The sequence below is a fragment of the Citrus clementina genome, unplaced genomic scaffold (genome assembly GCF_000493195.1).
Source record: "Citrus clementina cultivar Clemenules unplaced genomic scaffold, Citrus_clementina_v1.0 scaffold_1, whole genome shotgun sequence".
NCBI classification, from domain to species: Eukaryota; Viridiplantae; Streptophyta; class Magnoliopsida; order Sapindales; family Rutaceae; genus Citrus; species Citrus x clementina.
In genome coordinates this window covers 4,180,932-4,200,599 of record NW_006263303.1, presented here as the reverse complement: position 1 = coordinate 4,200,599, position 19,668 = coordinate 4,180,932, and the positions used below count along the sequence as shown (strand labels likewise).

The window sequence follows — 19,668 nt, the reverse complement described above, 5'->3', positions numbered from 1 at the left end:
TCCATGATCAATTCCTTGGAGACCCCTCTGCAGTCTTTGAAGCTGCCCGACGAGACTATCTCAACATGAAATGTTGTTCGCTCAATGCTAAGGATCTTGACTTCCATTATAAGCGGATGTCCCTGCTGTTCTATAAGCTTAATTGATTCAACGAGCCCACACTGAAGCATGTTTTTCTGTCATCCCTTCCAGATGAACTCCAACCAGACATACAACGACAACTCACCGCCTCCAACCTTGCTGTTGAAAACATCTCCCTTGGCAAAATCTTTCAGCTTGCCAAAACTTGCCTTGACAAACTTTGCGAGCAAAAACAGTTTTTCAAAGAACTGTTAAAAGACAAAGAACCATTCCGAAGTGCTTGCAAAAAACCTTATCTGCAGATCAAATGCCACAAGAAAAAAGATTGTGATTGCAGTCCTAAGAAAAAAAGGCATTTTAGGAAATTCAAAAATCCAGAATCTTCATCCAGACCTCGCAGATCCAGAAAACCATACCGATTCTTCCGAAAAAAGTCCTCTTCCTCCAGAGACTTTCAGCGAAGAAAATCAAGCCGATGTTTTATCTGCAAAAGAAAAGGTCATTTTGCCAAAGATTGTCCCAACAAACGAGAAAAATCTATTCGGTTAGTTGAGCATCTTCAAGCCACTACCGATTATTCTCCAGCCACGGATGAACTGGAATCCTATTTCTCTGAACAAGATGAACCTAATGATGAAACAGTGTTCGCACTACAAAATTCCTCTGATTCCGACAGCGATCAGTCCCAAGTGATTTTCCATCAACAGTTACTGTCCCTAGACACTACTGTTCCTATTCCATCCATCAAAATCCAGATCTTACCCTCAAAATTCCAAAGGCCCGTTCCAGCAATTGGCCTCATTGACACTGGTGCCCAACGCACCATGTTAAATCCCCATATTCTTCCATCCGAATATTGGACCAAGTCTGAAGAACATTTCAAAGCTGTCAATGGCAAAGTCTTCTCCACTTCTTTGATTACCAAAAAACCCATTGGTATTCAACTTTTTCCCAATTGTGTCATTTGGACCAAAGTTATCGGTTCCACCCTTCCTGATAAGGATGTCTTGTTAGGTTTTGATGTCCTCCACCAGCTCAAACACCTCCAAATCATTCCCACTGGAATCCGAGTCAAGTCCATGTTCAAACCATACACACACATTCTGAAACTCTACAATCTGTCTGAAACACCCCAGTCCTACCAGGATATTTCCACTAAACTTTTGAGTTTCTGTCCCGAAACCCATTCTGAGTTTACCCATCCAAACCCATTGTGGAAAAATAAGTCTTTCTTCATTAAGCTCCCTTTTAAGCTCAATGAAGACATTAACCCAACCAAGGCCACTCACCCAGGAATGAGTCCTTCTGACTTACTCCTAGCTCAACAAGAATGTTCACAATTGTTAGCCCAAGGTTTAATTGAGCCCACAAATTCTCAATGGGCTTGCCAAGCCTTTTATGTTGAAAAATATTCTGAAATTGTCCGAGGAAAGAAACGCCTAGTCATTGATTATCAGCCCCTAAACATGTTTTTACAAGATGACAAGTTTCCATTACCCCGCAGACAAAGCATGTTTACTTTTCTAAAAAATGCCCAGATCTTTTCCAAATTCGATTTAAAATCAGGTTTCTGGCAATTAGGCATTGAACCCTCTGACCGTTCCAAAACTGCCTTTTGTATCCTCAATGCCCATTTCCAATGGACAGTTCTGCCTTTCGGTCTCAAAACAGCCCCGTCCATTTTCCAAAAATCCATGGTCAAAATCTTTGAGCCTATCCTGCATCATGCATTAATTTACATTGATGATATCTTGCTTTTTTCAGGATCCCACGATGAACATCGCCAGCTGTTAACTCAGTTCTATGATATTGTTCAACATCATGGAATTATGCTATCAACCAAGAAAAGCACCATTGCTACTGACAAAATTGAATTCCTTGGTATGGTCATCACAGATGGTCATTACCAGCCTGGAAAACACATTGCCCAAGAGTTGCTTCACTTTCCAGATCAGCAACTTTCCAAAAGACAAGTCCAACAGTTTCTCGGCATCATCAATTACATCCGTGATTTTATTCCACATGTGGACCACCACACTCATCATCTTTCGGCTTTATTAAAAAAGAAGCCCCCCGAGTGGAATGCTGACCACACCACTGCTGTCACTACTCTCAAACAGATCGCGCAAAATCTGCCTCCTTTAAAGTTGATCACAGATGGCAAACGCATCCTACAAACTGACGCAAGTGATGAATCATGGGGTGCCATCCTCCTCGAAGAACTTAATAATAAGGATCACTTTATTGCTCATGCTAGCGGCCACTTTTCTGACACTCAGAAGCACTACCATAGTGTGTTCAAAGAAATCCTCGCCGTAAAAAATGGCATCAAAAAATTTGAGTATCATTTGATTGGACACCACTTTCTCATCCGAATGGACAGCTCAGCCTTTCCCAATATTCTCAATTTCAAAGGTAAAACTGTTCCTGAGAAAATGTTACTCAGATTAAAGGATTGGTTTTCCAAATATGATTTTTCGGTTAAGCATATAAAGGGGTCCCAGAACCTCATCCCTGATATGCTATCCAGACTTTCAAAACCAGAAAAACCTCTCACCCTGTTCTCCACCACATATCACTTTCCGATAATCTCCATGGCTACATCCCTTCCCTCAGAAGCTCTCACCAAAAAAACTTTTCCCTTCAACAAAAACTTTTAGCTTGTAAAACTATGTAATCACCATCCAATAGATGGATAGTATATTATTTGTGATTCAATTGAAACTTAAGTGTTGAGATGCCCAACATTGCTCCGTCATTTAATACTTTAGTTTTGAATTCATATCATATTTTCAAATGACTCGTTATTAATATGATAAGATTTTATGTCCCAAAAAAAAAAAAGATAAGATTTGAACTTTAGCTCTTAAGAAAAGAGTGTTTTGAATGATGTGGTATGTAATTTGTCATTCATTAAATGGTTGATAATTCTTTACAAAATCCAAATCTTAATTATATAATTACTATCCAATTGATGAATGTTGCATAATTTAGGATGAAATTAAGATAACAATGTAGGATATGGAAGCTACTCCTTAAGTGAAATCAAAGTATTTTTGTGTGTGTCTATAAGGGAGTTTTCTTTAGTGAAAACATCCCTACTTTATCACTAAAATATAAAAAAAAAATACATATTTTAATACATTAAAAATTATTTTTTTATATGTTAATGTATTAAAATCCGTGTTTTTTTGTTTGTTCGTAGCATCCTCACTTTAAGTCAGGATGTTATTAAAATAAGTTGTATTTTTTGTATGTTAGTACATTGAAATTTATTTATTTATTTTAATTTTTATTAGTATCGTCTCACTAAAGAACGATTATATATAGATACATGTATATGTATATGTGTATACACACAGAGTCCTCGAGCGTAGGGGTTTTTATTTTTTTATATGAACACGCTTTTAAGTCATATGATTTAATAGAGTCAGTTTTTAATGCTATTAAATAACACGGCTTAACAGGATATCAACATTAAAAAAAAATGAAGGTGTTTACAACTGAAAATGATTTTATACATAATGTATGTATGTGTGCGCAAGCGCGCACGTATTAAATTAATTTGCCCAATTTGACTAACGGGCATCAAGTTCTCTGCATTGAAAATCCCTGTTATCAAATTAGTTGAAAAAAATGTATTTTATCTTTATTAATTCTTGTTTTTACAGTGACTGAATCAGAAATTTAAAGTTAAGAAATAAACATATACGGTAAATGATTTTTTTTTTTTAAACTTTGAGAAGAAGCATTTGTCTGAGAATATTTTGCTCTTTCTAATACTATTTTTTGTTTTCATTTTCAGTATTATTATTTTAAAAAAGTTTTTTTTGCTTTGAAATAATTATTAAAAAATTTATTTTAAAACTAAAATTTTTATACGAGAAATGAATAATATAATATAACTTTAGTGATGGATCGGGGAGGACATTACAAGGATCTCCTTTGTCCATGAGTTATTTAAACCGACGCCCAAAAGAAAAAGCAAAAATGACAGGCCGGTCAAGATTCACGGAGCAAGTCTGACAATAGAAAAGCTGAGTGGTGGTGGGTCTATTGACACCGCTGCTAAGTTCCTCTTAAAATCCTTTTTTTTAATTGTAATTAATAAATTACTTAAATTTATAAAAAACTTTTAATAATTTTTTTTTGCATCTATTCAATTTCATAATTTATATTTATTTAAAATAATCTTTTTAACTTATAAATATTTAGAGTTATAGAGATAAAAATTATGTAATCTAAAGAAAATAATTTAACAACTAGTAGGTCAGAGACAAGGTCCTCATACAGCCCAATATATGAGGAAAGATTGTTTATTTTTATATTTGAAGTCTTAATTTAAGATGTTTTAATATTGAGTGGGGCTATTTGCCCACCAAAAATTACTTTAAACACTCTAATTTTAATAAAAAATTATAAAAATATTTGTAATATGAATTACTATTAAGAACAATTTATTATAAGTTAATATTATATAATTACTTTGAACACCTATATAGCACACTTATTATTCAATGTATACTTCTCATGCCTTCAACCTAAAACTTTATTTCTAACATGTTGAATTGTTAATCAATACTTAGATGAACAATGATGAAATTAATATTTTTTGAAAATATTTTAACTACAAAACATGTGTAATGCTTTTTATTTTTTAAAAATGAAATAAAACAAAATTACCCTAAATCAAAATTATAAAAATTTGATAACACTATTACATTCGGGGAAGAGTCAAGCGAGAACTCTCGACTCTCCAACCGAGTTGGTGGTGGTCGAAAAGCTTTAGCATAGCCTGGAAATTGTGGCAGTCTCCACCATTAGAAATATTCTTTTGAAATATCAGATCACCACCAAAATAAAAACAATTCTTTTTGAGTCCCAAAAACTCATTAATTGAGACAAAGAATGAAATCATTGCAAAAGAAACACACTTCATTCTCCTCCTCAAAATTGTGCACCATATGAGCAATTATCCAACAATCGTAATCATCATAATCCTTCTCATCAAGGTCCTTCCCAATATCCAATTATTGAACATAAATAAATAAATAATTAACAACTAAAATAGCCTTAAAAAATTCGATTACAACTTGACTTGAATATATTGTTATAAATATGTATTAGACCTTCTAAAATTAGGTGTAGCGAGTAATTTTGCTGATATTTTTAAGTAATAATGTTAAACAATTTAAATAGTTTGAATAAGGATTTTTTTAGAATTTTAAAGAGTGTACAAAGTAAAATTTAATTTTTTAAATTAGTATATGAGTATACAAAGTAATAGAGTGTTCAAAGTAATTTTTAGAGTACAAATAACCCCACCCTTTGATATTTTATCTTGTTTGTTCTTGTATTTGAATTCTTAGTGTAAGACATTTGTATCTATATGGAAAAAAAAAATTCCTTTTTTTTTTATTTGAATGATAAAATGTGTGATGGAGAATCATTTTTCCCTCCTAGATACCCTTATTAAATGTATTTATTCCCCACCTACCTAATAGATGTCTATTATAAATTTCCTTGACCTCAAATTTTACTTGATATTAAATACTTAACATACATTCAGTTTGAATTTTAAATAAATTCTTTTATTATTAGATATCATCTCTTTTTTTGTATAAATGTTATATTAAATTGTAAAAAGAATAACCAAAATTATTTTTATAAATTATATATTAAATGTTTGCCTTATAAATATTTATAACATATAAAATTATTGTACTAGATAACACTATAAATATACACCTATTTAAACTTCAAGAATATATAACGCTTTCAAGGTCTTAGGTGTAAAATTATTAGACTTAAGATGTTTTGAGTTTACAAAGACAAATAACTTATCACTTAGACGTCAAGAGATTAAAAAAAAATATTTAATAAATTCATTCAGACCATTCAGACTTCAATAATATTCAAACTCATTTAGATTTGAGATTAAAGGGCAAAAAAAAAAAAAATCGACCAAAGTCAGCATTTCTGAAACTGAAACCTTGCTGCGCTTTTCAGTAACTCAGAAAGTGTCATACATATCCACATAGCAAGCTTCACCCATGAAACAGATTGAAAACCTGAAGTGATAATAGAATAATAATAATTATTATTATTATAATATCAAAGGACAAACGCAAATTAGAATATAATAAGTTTGAGTCATGCTTTCTACATCAAGGTGAAAGATAATTCAAATGTTACAGAGCTAATTAATACTTGCAGAGTTGCTACTACACATTACATACAGTCATCCAAGACTAAACCGATTAAAAAATAAAAATAAAAAAACCAGAAGGATGGGGTGGACTATCAAGGATTCAAATTAAGTATGCTGATAGGTGGCAGCGCATTTTCCATGTAATTAATGATCATCAATTAATGAATCAACCGCTGCTCCTGGACAAATTGAGGCGTTGCACTGTTTGAATGAAAGTTCTGCAATGCCAACATAACAAGAGTCCATGAATATTCTTGTTCGAAACTGCAATTAATTTTTGGGAAAAAAAAATGAAAATGGCTCATCTATATTCATATTTCATATTCAAACATGCAAATGTTTGAATTTTTTAATCAAACACACCTCCAGGGGACATCTTTAGCAATAAGCCAATCTCCTTCTCTATCTTGATATGTGAGTTGATAATCGTAGGAATCTTCGAGCCCTGTTGTTACCAAACAGACAGCACACAAAATTACACGAACTTGTTAATTCATTGTTTCACAACAAATTAATTACTACAAAAAAGTATCATAGAAGAAGCGTAATCAGAGGGAGGCAGAGCTATAACAATGGCTTACATAAGCCAAACATGCTGATCAAGGTGTTTGTGAGCGTCTCAAAAGAATCGTAAAGGGTCAAGTCAATTTTCCTGGCAATGGCTACGCCCTCCATTTTCACCTTCACGTACATGGAATTCGACTGCCTCCCGCCACAAGCAGAGCCATTGTTTGCCACCACCGCCTGATTGTTGTTGACTCGGCCGCCAGGAATATGATGTTGTTGGTGACAAAGCTTCTTCCTCCAGTTCTTAATAGGCGGCCACCCAACCACATGTACACCATCTTCATCATCAACCGTCCTGAGAAATTAATCAAATAACTCAAAACCATCAATTTCCCAGAAGTAGCTAGACATGACATAAATGAGAAAATTTTAGAGAGAGTGAGTAGCAAGTACTTGTTACTGCCGAAGGAAGAGTTGTTGTCGAGGTCTCTGGGATCATCTTCATCATCAGGATACCTGCTGTTCCAGTTGAAAAGAGGCAGGGTTCGAGGAGGCACCGCTCTGACTTGCTCATAGTCGAAGGCATCATCGCAGCTGCGTTTCTTGTTGCCGTTACTAGTATTAGTAGTACTGCATTTGCCAGGCACAGAAGCTGAGGAGCCAAAGTAACTGTTGATGTTCCATGAAGATGGGTCCGAGTCCTTGGGCTCGTACACGTAGCTCTTATTGAGGTCGAATTCGAAGCCTCTGACATGATGAGTAGTAGCAATGCTTGGAAGAGCGAGACCCAATTGAAGCTCCATCATCATGTGAATCATATCTATAAAATCCAACAAACAACAAACAAAGATACGTCTTTGAGGTGAGAGCGAGAGTTTTGGGGTATAAGTGATCTGGGGGTTACTTGTTAAAATAAGTAAGATGATGGATGATGAATGATGAATGCTATATATGTGCAACGTGTGGGCGAGTTTAATTAGTTAATTGAACGAGAGAGGAGATGGACACAATGGACACGGAGTGGAAAAAGAGGAAGGCGAGGTGGGCGGGTAAGCAGACAAGGTGCAGGCAACAGGTAACATATTGCTAAAGTGGGTCCGTCTCGATGTTTCCCTTTTAGCCGACCCCGTTGCCCTCCTTGTTTCCTTCCCTCTTGCCATTGTTTTCTGATCCCAAACACCCACTGTCAGTTTTACATGTGGTTGGTGCCCACGCGCACCAAAGCAAGAGCTTCATGGATTTTAGGTTTTAGCCCAGCCAAATTTCCAATAAACATTCATGTGCTCACTTTTTAAATATAAAATACCTTGGTCTTCCATTTTCTCTTCTTTTTTTTTTTCTGTTATTATTACATGGATAGGTCTGAGTTTAAATTTATACAATTATGTTATGTTTCGAAATTATAATTGAATTAGATTAATTCTTAGAATTAGCACTAGAATAACAAATATTGACTATTTTTAATTTTATTAAATTATATACAAGTTGAAACTAATTTATATAAGTATTAGTTTGTTCTTGAGTTGATAAGATCTCTTAAAAAATATAAAAAAAAAATTACGGATTAAAATTTTACCCACAATGAGTTAAAGGAAGATAAAAAAAAATAGTATATATTAAGCAAGCATTATATATATGTGTGTGTGTGTATTTTTCTGTTACAGTTAGCGTAAATTTAGGGTGATAATTGCCCCTCAAATTGAGATTTTATTCAATAAAACAATAAAGGATAATTTTACTATAAATTGTTGAATTGATTAAAAAAATGTCTATTGGTCAAAAAATCCCAAGGCGCAACTACGGTCTACCACACGCTCCGAAGGGGAGCGTGAATATGTTCAACATACTGGTCGCTGTCTCCCGTGGTGCCATAAAGATTGATATTTGATAGCACGTCTTAAAGCCAAAGTTGCCATTTGTATTAGGGTGAGAGATTTGATACTCGATAGTCAAAATCGTGGCCAAAATGCGTGGGCCCACCCCATTACCTCCCAGCTCATCTCTCCTTCGCATTTGAATTCCTAAACACGCCTTGGTTCGTGCCTTTCAATTTCACATCATTTGCCCAACCGGTACGCTTTCTTCATCGATCTCTCTCTATGACTCATCAAATGCAACGAACCTTCCCCCCCTTGCCGAAGCGAGAGATCCTTAATTAGAATTTAGAATCATATTACTTGTTTAATTTTTCCACTTTAATCCAATAACACGTGTTAGTTTAATTGTCACATTCGGAAATTCGTGAACGTGGCTACTGTATATTCACATTTGTAATTTATTATTCTAATCGAAGTACTTAAATGGAGATCATTTCCTCGGCCATTTTTTTTATGTAGTTCTTTTTGTCTTGTTTTAGCTTTTCAGACAGGAAGAAGAAAGATCAGCCTGGACAATGAAACCAAGAAAGCAAAATATGTCCCTATGTCTTATCCAAAACCTTACTAAATATACTCAACAATATCATAAAACAAATGAAAGAACAAAAAACCCATGTCCCTATGGGCTTTGTTTTGTTTATGTTTGGTTTTAAAATAAACAGAAATCATAAGATGCAAATGAAATTGTATGATTTTTGCTTCCATTTGAAGGAAATAAAAAAAAAAAAAAAAAAAAGCAAAAGCGGCCACCTAGACCCGGAAACACACTTCACTGTTCAGTCTATGTCAGTGGTACGCTCAACACGATTGAAAGTGAACCACTCGGATGTCACGTGATCAAGAGCCCCCCGCAACAGCCAGCAATCCCACGAGACGAATAGGACCGGGCAAGATGCACGTGGGCGGTACATGGTGCCACCCATGTTCGAACATCGGAGTCCATACGTGCCGTGCTATCAAGCTGGTTCCAGCCCACGTGTACAATTGGTCCGGTACCCAATTACTTCCCATGAATTGTAGCTAGGCTGTTGAGGACAACACAGCAGAGTGGCCCAAATATTTACCTGCCTTTCGTTAATGCACAGTTTGGCGTACCCGTTTGGTTCGATTTCAATCAATTATTTGAAAATAGACTCGACTTATTTAAGATTAAAAATATTAAGGTTTTGTTATTAAAAAAAAAAAAAAAAAAACCACCCAATGTAGCTCTTGAGTGCAGGTGAACTAATTGTGAGTTCGAATAATAATAATAAAGAGCATGAATTGATATTTTAATAGGTAAAATTTTTTGAGACGTACAAACTTTGTTCTTCAATTTTGCATTATAGCCTTATAAATAGTTGTTCCATTGATATTTGAATCTGTACATTGGATTCTCCGAATAGAAGATGCCATTATTTGTAATTGAATTGCAGCACACGAGGGGTAGTTTGGGGTCAAAGCGAAGACTATTTCGATCATGGTAGGGCCATCTGACGGCTCGTGATCGTTGAATTTCGGCTGCCAAAATGTGTGTGTGTGTGTGTGTGTGTCATGTGGATTGTTTTAGTTTCTGGTACTCGGAGTCATTTGCTGACGACAGAGGCTTGTTAGAATGTTGGTCAATTTTACGGAAATTGGTTTACACGATTATTTAAGAGCTGAAAATTGCTAACAATCAGCCAGCACTTGGTTTGTTGTCGTGTTTCTTTACAATGAAGATTTTGGCCTTTTTATGGTGACAAGTTTTGGACCACCTTTGACAATTTTGTTAAATCTGAAATGTGGAGTGGATACGCAACTGGACTACAGCTGCAACCAAATTTCAAGCATGGTGTAGTTGGTTAATTTTGGAAGCCACTAAAGTGTTGTCACGTGTCTTAAGAAATAAGAACAACGTCTGGAATTCTTGAAGTATTAGGAATGACAGACTTCCAAACGTTACTTAAATTATAAGAACTCCTTTAATCATAAAAAATATCTAAGTCATAGCTGGGAAATTAAAGGAAAATTTGCCTCTTAGTATTGATGTGACAGGGCATCTACTGTATTTGCGCCAGCTCATGCTATGGATCACCTACTAACAATAAGGATATCAACTCATGTGATAATCCTAAGGAGACCATTAGACCTGACTAGCCTATAAAAATGAAGGAGTAGTTAACTTCGTTGAACTCTTTAAACGACCAATGAAGAGGCACCACCTATAAAAGAGCCCTAGAGCCCATTTGCCAAAAGAAGCTACCAATTGGGGAGCCACACGTGTTGTTCAAGGAAAAATAATTTAAATGACCTAATATTTGATCCAAAGACACAAGTAACATATCGCCACTACTTGAGGAGGGCGTGGGCTAGTGGGTCTCCTCTATGTGTCCATATGGACTCTAAGATGCTCTCAGGAAACTCCATATGAAAGGTCAAGTATATGACTAACTATAGCAATTATCATTTTTAAGAAGATCCTTAGGATCCTTATGAGATGATTTTTTTGGGGTATACCCATGGCGATTATCCTTCTTTGAGAGGATCCTTTTAACATATATTGATAGTCATTATCCTTTTTAAGAGGAGCTCTTTAGAGCATTCAAAGGAGGTCTTTCAAGAAAAGAAACTTAAAATTAGTGGACCTATATTTTCTTAGTTTATTATTTTTTATTTAACACGTGTCTCCTTCGTATTGTTTGATCAAATTTATCCACCAACAGTATCAAAGGTAAACCTTACTAGCTCCGGTGTGTGTGTGAAAAAAGTATTTAAAGACCTTTTTGGTATTCGTCACAAAAAAATGAGTGCATAACCAGCAGACGGACCGACATTGTCAGGGGTCGCAATAGAGCACTGGCATCCTCTGAAACAGGCAAATCATTTCATGTTTGCCTATCCCAAAGTAATCTATTTTAACCGGACAATCGAAGTCAGTGTATCAACACTCAAAAGTACAGTGATTCGAAAGAGTTTTTGACTAAAAGAATCCGGAACACATTTCGACTCACAACGCAAACAAATGAAATGTTATGAATAACACCGATGACAGATTAAGGACCGCTTTCGTCACACTTAAACACCTCAGGGGACAGTCACTCGAAATTAGTGCAGCAATAAAATAGTTCAGATATTCAACGGACAAGATTCTCTCTTATCCAATTCTGACGACCCTGTCGAGACACTCCTTTTAGACAATTCACCACACTCCATCAGACGCGGCACAAATAGAGCAACAGAAAGAGAAGAGCTAGTGGACCTAGGAAACGGTCCGTTATGCTCCATCTATCGCATTTATTTATTCTGAGATACTGGAGCGCTTCCAGGTGGGTCTCTAGGAATCTTCTGGAAGATAAAACTCAGTGATTTGAGTTTGTTAATGAATCTAATTTTCACTGAAAGTCATTAGATCGAGGAGCTGCCTTTTGATTGGTTACGGCTGTGTACTCTTCTTGGATCCTTGGAAGTTCATTGCAGGCTGTGTCCATCCCGTTGGGTTTTATTAGCCGAAAAGAAAATTCAAGCCGTAAATTGCAGGCTTGCACAAGCTTCCCTCTATTACGTGCCGCAGGATCAGGTTGTTGGTTATTGATTTGCATCTATCGATTGTTGTTTCCACGCTGGTTGAATGGGTCACGAAGACCTAAACTTAGTGCTTGGAGGTTTTCGGACAGGGCATTAACTTTCTCATCAAACTGTTTAGTCAACTGGTGAGTCAATTGTTGAGCCAATTGCTTGTCCTCGTCTTCAAGTTCCTTAACAGTCACGATGCCCAAGAACTCGCTCTGATGCCAGATGATAAGCTGCTACTAACAGTAAAACTAGTTAACTAAAATTGTCCGACTTTGGTCAAATAATTTAAAAGTCTAATTTATTTTCGCCGGCCCGAAAATTTTTTGAAGAATTTTGGGCGCCCGTAGTGAGTCTACGGCAATTTTTGTCGTTCCTAATCTCGAGCCTGGTATGGCAATAGCCCCAAGAGTCTCCACTGTCGGCCTTCTAGACAAGGCTGTTGGGCAAATTATGATTTTCAATGCGCAGCATTAAATGACAGAAAAACAACGAACAAAAGAGAAATTTGTGGGCAGAATTATATAATCTTTTTGGAAATTGAAAAACAAAAAATGTGTCATCATATGCGGTTCGACCGGAGCAACCACCCGAATGTACAATGCCAATTTGAAACCCTTTCTCATTCTTCGAAAGAAAAAAGTTAATCCATGCCCCGGGGCCCGGGGGGGACAAAAAGCCTTTCATACCATAATCGCAAAGAATTATCAGCCACCAAGGCCCGAATTTTGTACGGACGAGTTGTTTGGGCCCGGGTTCGCGTTTTCAGCACTCAGTGCAAAATCACTTAATAGACACTGGAGCACTACTGATATCATCATCAAGCTGCTGGTATTATTGGGCCTGCTGCTGTTGCTGTTGTAAGAACCCAATCACGGCCTGCTGCTGCTTTCGCGCGTTGCTCAAGTCCAATGGCGACCTCTCGTTGTAACAGTAGCAAAATCTCAGTCAGATCTTGCGGCTGTTGTTGGGCCTCCTGCTGCTGCTGCTGTTGTTGCGGTTGTGAAAATCTTATTTAAATCTCATAAGTGACCGCTGCGGTAATGACCCCTAATCATGGCCTGCTGCTGCTGTTGGACTTGATGTTGTAGCTGCTGGGCCAATCCCATCACGGCCTGCTGCTATTGCTGATGTAAAACTTGAACACGGCCTCATGTGGCCGTGCTAGCAACTGGACCTCGGCCGAAAAGGCGAGGAACTTATTCTATAAGTAATTTGCTAATTGGGTAATCTCTACTGCAAAGTTAGCTATGCCGCGGTTCATGCTGAATTTCAAGTTACTCTACTCAAAACTTAGCCATTTTTGCCTCTTAAAAAAGATTAAATTACCATAATTACTCTTTTTCTAATAAAATTAAGAAATTCTGCCACTAATAGATTGATTTGTCTGTGCAAGAAGCGATGGTGTCTGAATATTAATCACTACCTCTTATAACAATTCCGCTACTAATTCAATTTTATAATCAAACGGATAGGTAATTTGCTAAGTTATATAGGTAGGGGCGATGCTTAATTTTAAAAATTTTGAGCGTCTTTTAATTTTAAGGTTATCAGTTATTACAATGCCCTGTAAGCAAATTAATGCTACACAAGTTTGAATCATTATCAAAATCATCCTCTTTTTCAAGTTATAGCTACTTACCTAAGTACTGTTAATTTTTAGTTATGATAAAATTTTAGAACCCAATTTACATCCCTTCCCAAGTTCTTCATCTCTATTTTTCATTTTTTTTTAAATACTAATATATTATAATCAGAACTTTACTTATATTTACAGTTAAATAGCGATTAAGAATCTCCTTTGTAATTCTAGTATGATATAGTCCGAACAACGACCCTTACTTAATACTGGAGGGAAATCTATTATACCCTCAAATCGGGAAACCAAATAAAGTTCTATTAGAAGGGGAAGCGAGTCCTAGTCATTGATGGGATTTAAACTCGTGTGCCTAAAATTATTGGGTGTATGAGTTACCAATGGGTTACGAGCTCATTGGCTTTCACTTTCTTTCTTTCATGCACACTGATTAGTGACGGCAACGACTTTAGCATTCATTTTAATTTTTTTAATATTTTATAATAATAATAATTATTTATTTAGTGAGTTGGATTCACAAGATAAGTTTCAAAAGTAACCCTCAAATATTAGTTTAATGTTTAATGCATTTACTTTTATTTTTTATTTTTTATTATTGCATTCATAATTCCCAACTCTTTAAGTATTGTGTTAGGCACAACTTTAGTAGTGTTTAATTATATCGGTATTCTTTTTTTTTTTAACTTTTTGTTTCTGAATAAAAAAACTTGCATTTTTGGGATAATGAATACTGTATTCCCCATTGACTAAGTTTATATATATATATATATATATATATATATTCTTACATATTGATGAAATGTTATTTGAAAGTTTTGCAACAATTTTTTTTTATGAGATAAATAGTATACAGTAAGTGCTTATAAGTGTGGGAATCCATTTAAGACTATTGGATGAATTTGCTTTCCCTATTTGGTTTTTCTTTTAGAACAATGATAGAGATTCTAATAATTGAGTTTTAAATTTATAATCATATAGTACATGTATTAAATAAGTGCAAGAATTCATATCTATATGATATAATATGGATGATCCATCCTAAATTATCAAGTGTCAAATGAGTTTCTTAGTGTGTACCATTTGTTGTTTAACTTTTTTGAAGAATACATGTTTGACCTACCAATGGGGATAAGAAATTTGCAGGTATAGCACTCGAATGTATATGTGGGTTAAACAACTCTACATCAGTGTTGATGTTGATGTATGATGTAATGTTAAAAAATTGTTGCATCGGCGCTCATTTTCCCTATCTCGACCAAACCCTTGTGCTGCTGTTTTAGAAACTCATACAACAGATTTCTTTGGATTTGGACCAAGAGAAACATAGTTGGTAGAGGAATAATTCCTCTAGAACAAATGTTGTGATGTGCGGAAGCTTGAAGAATACTACATGGAGCAGGAGCGACTTTACTATATCTTCCAGAAGCCTATTGATATAATTCATCGGACGTTTGTTCTCAACATTCCTGGACCAGTAGCAGAGATGATGGAAGTTGAGTTCAAAGCTGATGCAGTTGCAGATTTGACAAACTATAGCTTGGACTAGTAGCTGAGATGATCGAGACATCTAAAGAATAAATCTTCATTGTGGTCGACAGAAGCGACAAATGCGGTAAAAGAACTAAAGCAAAAGTATCAGTCACTTCCACCATTAAAAATACCTTATAAGGGACACCTCATCTTGCAAACATATGCTAGTAATCATTATTGGGGTGTTATACTGATTGAAGAATCCAATGAAAATAGGAGAGTTTGTGACTATAAATCAAGACAGTTCAGTGAAGCTCAACATCACTACCCATCCAAAAAAAAAGAAGCCCTAACAGTAATCAAATGAATCGATAAGTTCCAATTATTGTAATTGACGTTAACACAAGGGGGGAATCCTTGTATGTGACTTTGCCTTGAGTTTGGGTTAGTGGGAAATATGAAAAGCCATATTTATCTAATATAAAAGTTTTGTATCAAGAATGTTCACTACTCTTTCATTTTTTTCAAAAAAATAAAAAAAAATCTTCAAACTCTGGCCATAGCAGCTTCTAGCCTTGTGTATGATACGCCACTGCATATAGAGTCCAATGGAGACGGGTTTAAAGATGTGCCCGAAAGCTACAATACATAACCACAACTCTTGTTTCTTGAATCACTTATCTCCTCGATCTAGAAAAATAAGTTGTCACGTTAGAAAATGTATACTGCCTATCAATATTATAAAGAATTAATTAGGGTTTTACAACTTTCAAATTTGGAAATCTACCGGGCCCGATAATCATAGAGCTCTTTTTGATTATTTTCTAATTAACTTCTGATTACTTTTTTATTTAATTAATAGCTTGACGCCACGCAATTTCCTTCTCAATCAAATGACCAAGAGATGAACGAATCCCATAATTAATCGGAAAATGAAGGTGAGAATGATTGGATTAATGATGATAGTTGATAGGGGCTTCAGCTTTCACTTTCCATTGTGGGTTCGTGTGATTTCCAACCCTTCCACAAACAAACAAACCAAAAAAACAAAAATCTTAAAAAGGAAGGTAAAGCCAAGAATCACAATCACGAGTACTCCATTATGCCAACTTTATTAAAGTGAACCACGTACGGTTGTGATTGCTGAATAAATTTCTGCAACATCAGTCCGTCCCCCCGTTAAAAAATTTTGTTCTTAACCTCGAATTTTCCTCTCTCCCTGTGGTTATGATATAAATGATATGATATGCTTTACTAGGTATTTTCAAGAAAACTCTTTCCCACATATGCTAGTGACTCGATGCCCTTCGAAATCGAAGGTGGTGACTCGAATGTTGTGTCCGTCAGTCCATGTTTGTAGAATTTAATTGTTAATTGAAATAGTATGGTGAAACGTTCACATATATAATTGCAGTATACACATGCATGCATGACATGAAGAAATGGGCTCTAAATCCGAAGAGAGATATGAAAGCAGCTTTATTCTTCTGTAAAAGGAAAATATATGCATACGTATTTCCCACTACATCGAGGAATTAACCCAGGTATGAACTGTATCGTCCACAAAGACTCGTCATTTTCTACCAAGCCCTCAGAACCGTGCTGGACTTAAGGACACGACAGGTTGTTTTACAATGTGATAACGGCTGATATTGATAAAGCAACAATAATGCACCCACAAGTCCTGCCAAAATCTAAGGATCAAGTTGGAGCATTTTTTTTGTTTGAATAATAATGAATTAATTATCATCTTTGTCGGCCAAGTGACAACTTTTTTGTCGTTCAAAACTGTTCAAGCTCAATGATTCAATTAATCATTTGGTTTTTTTAATCTAAATATCTTTAACATTTCACATAATTTCTTTTCAGTTTAATTTGCTTTCATCATCTCCGCTTATTTTGATCGAAACCATCCATTAAGAGATCCTTATACTTCTATGTGGGAGTGAGTCCAAATCTTCCGTTTGTACTGATATGAAAAATTTTTATTTCTCAATATTTAAAAGTAAATTCAGTCTCTTCTAAACTCAAATATCTAAACCGAGCCACATTCAAAAAAACAAAAACAAAAAAAAAGAAAGAGATTATCGACAAAAACAAAAAGAATTAATAAATAAAGTTAAAGAGTTGCACTGATCAGACCCCATCTATTCGAGGCATGATCCATGCGATCGACAATGTTAAAGAAAAATGCATGGCAGTTGGCAAGGTTAAAACTTAAAAGGAGCCTTTGGCATCCACAAAGATGGAAGTGGTAGCTACTGTAGAAATTTTACAGCACTTACGAGATAGTGCAGGTGACAAGAACGATGCATGTAACTCGAAAATAAATGACTTTATATAATTCAAATATGTTCTTAATATTTTTAATTTCTAGTCGAACTTCGACGGTGCGAAAAAATTCATTAATTAAATTAGAAGACACATGGTTAGAGGACATAATAAATTTTATATCTCTTAAAATAATCATGCTATAAAAACAGAAAAGAAAAAACAACAAATACCATTGAAAACAAATACAGCTAATTCAAATCCTTGTTCTCCTTCAGAATCTTTAATACTGAGGGAGCATGATGATGAAAGCCTTTTGTGAGGGCATGTACTTGTTGTAGAATGTTCAGGAAAAGTATGAGCTTGTGTATAAGAGATTTATAATCCCACTCTGCATGAGACATAATCCCACCAAGAGTGAAGGACTCAAAATAAAAAATACATCACGCGCCGCAAGTAATAATCCTATGAGAGAGGGATTCGTCACACCCATAATATTCCATCATAAGATTTTCAATATAAATTGCTTGATTGCTCACCTCTTCCTCGATTGATTATCAACATTTGAAAATAAGTTCTTTGTTGTTATTATTATTATTATTATTATGTTAGTGTTATATATTTTGGTGGGTACAATTTCGACGCGTCACATGCATTTAAAACTACCAGTCAAATGACAAGGAATATGACTGTTTTTATTTGGCCATGAGACTGAGACAACAAACCTGATGGTGAATCCATTAAAGCTGAAGGAGCTGATGAAAAAGGAGAAATAATACCCCGAAAAGCAAAATTATATGACAGGGATGTCAAGAGAGAAAATTAATTTGAAACACAAAAAATAGCTCTCTTCAGTCTTCCCTGTCCTGTTCAAACGCAAATATTCCACCTGAAAAAGTCTTGCTCACCTGAGCGATTGGTACGTACCTGTAGAAAGTGGATAAATTTTATACAACTCAAGATATGCATGGCATATATTTTTATATATTGTGGGACTTTAAAAGGCTGCATTTTCTCAATTGGACAGGTATTGAGGCGTTCTCCAATATATCATGATCTGTTCAATCAACCGAATATATTATGAGTGACTCTTGTTAATTTATCGCTTCAATTGCTACTGTTGAAACTCGAAAGATTTCAATTATTGAGCTGTTAATATTTAAAACCCCAAAATTTTGATCGTTACTCACTTACAGTACTCATGCAAAAGCTTAAACTCATCATCAGTGTCGGTACTGCCCACAACTGATCCCAAGTGGCTACACGTGCGTGTCGAAACTTAAGCTTCAATAACATAACATTAATTATTTAATAATAGAAAGGAGAATTATGTATTCACAATTCACACAGTAGCCAGCCATTTGCAACTGTTGAATGGGTCCTTAATTTTTCTTGCTCCTTCATTTCATAAAATGTAGGGTCGTAGGGAACAGAGAGAGTGAGAAGTGGAAGCCAGATTTGCTTTGCTTTTACTTTTAAACTGGAGAGCAATCTCAATCTCTATCTCTGGGAAAGCTAAAGTGACATTAATAAACCAGGGCGGCCCCCCACGTCAATCCTTTAACATAAGCACAAGTAGTGACATATCCTCATCATCTCATGCACGATCAATGTAATGTTGTGTTACTAGACGACAATTTTGGATTAGCCATTTTTCACAATTCCACATTCACACACTTGTATATGCTTATATAAATACAAATGTTAAATTAATGCTCTTTCATACACTAAACTGTACTACATATATAACCCACTTACCCTACCTATATATATGTATATAACTTCCTGCTTTCACCACAAAAATCCTAGTGAAAGAGTAAGTAGCTAGGCAGATGGGAGTCAATTTTAATTAAATGGGAAATAATAAACAAGTGAAAGTGAAACGACAGGAGGGCAAGGCTAAGAGAGGTTTGTGGAAACCAGAAGAGGACTTGATTCTGAAAAATTATGTAGAGACTCATGGTGAGGGCAATTGGGCAGCTGTGTCCAAGAAGTTAGGTATGATTTATAATCAATTTACGGCAACGTGTATACATAATTTCCCCAAGTTCAGGTACATTAATCACTGTATATTTAATTAACATTTCTTTCTGTATCAATTAATTGTCTCTCTGCAGGTTTGA

The 19,668-nt window shown here is 35.3% G+C and overlaps 1 protein-coding gene and 1 pseudogene across 1 annotated transcript; one reads left to right on the top strand and one right to left on the bottom strand.

Moving 5' to 3' along the window:
- Window positions 1-6,207: 6,207 nt before the first annotated feature.
- Window positions 6,208-7,819, bottom strand: LOC18054871 (auxin-responsive protein IAA29). Its single transcript, XM_024177950.1, has 4 exons — window positions 7,253-7,819; window positions 6,874-7,154; window positions 6,656-6,737; window positions 6,208-6,510 (listed from the first exon to the last, which is right to left on the bottom strand). Exons 1-4 carry the CDS (start codon window positions 7,615-7,617, stop codon window positions 6,459-6,461), a joined length of 780 nt encoding a protein of 259 aa, XP_024033718.1. The 5' UTR covers window positions 7,618-7,819; the 3' UTR covers window positions 6,208-6,458.
- Window positions 7,820-19,390: 11,571 nt separating this feature from the next.
- LOC18054870 overlaps window positions 19,391-19,668 on the top strand; it is a 1,073-nt pseudogene continuing 795 nt past the window's right edge.

What these genes read in the sequence shown, in the direction of transcription:
- LOC18054871 (XM_024177950.1), bottom strand. Translation starts at nt 7,617, where the DNA reads ATGATTCACATGATGATGGAGCTTCAATTGGGTCTCGCTCTTCCAAGC. An exon ending in GATCAGCATGTTTGGCTTAT is followed by an intron (nt 6,738 to 6,873) that starts GTAAGCCATTGT and finishes TGGTAACAACAG; the next exon opens with GGCTCGAAGATTCCTACGAT. An exon ending in GCTAAAGATGTCCCCTGGAG is followed by an intron (nt 6,511 to 6,655) that starts GTGTGTTTGATT and finishes TTGGCATTGCAG; the next exon opens with AACTTTCATTCAAACAGTGC.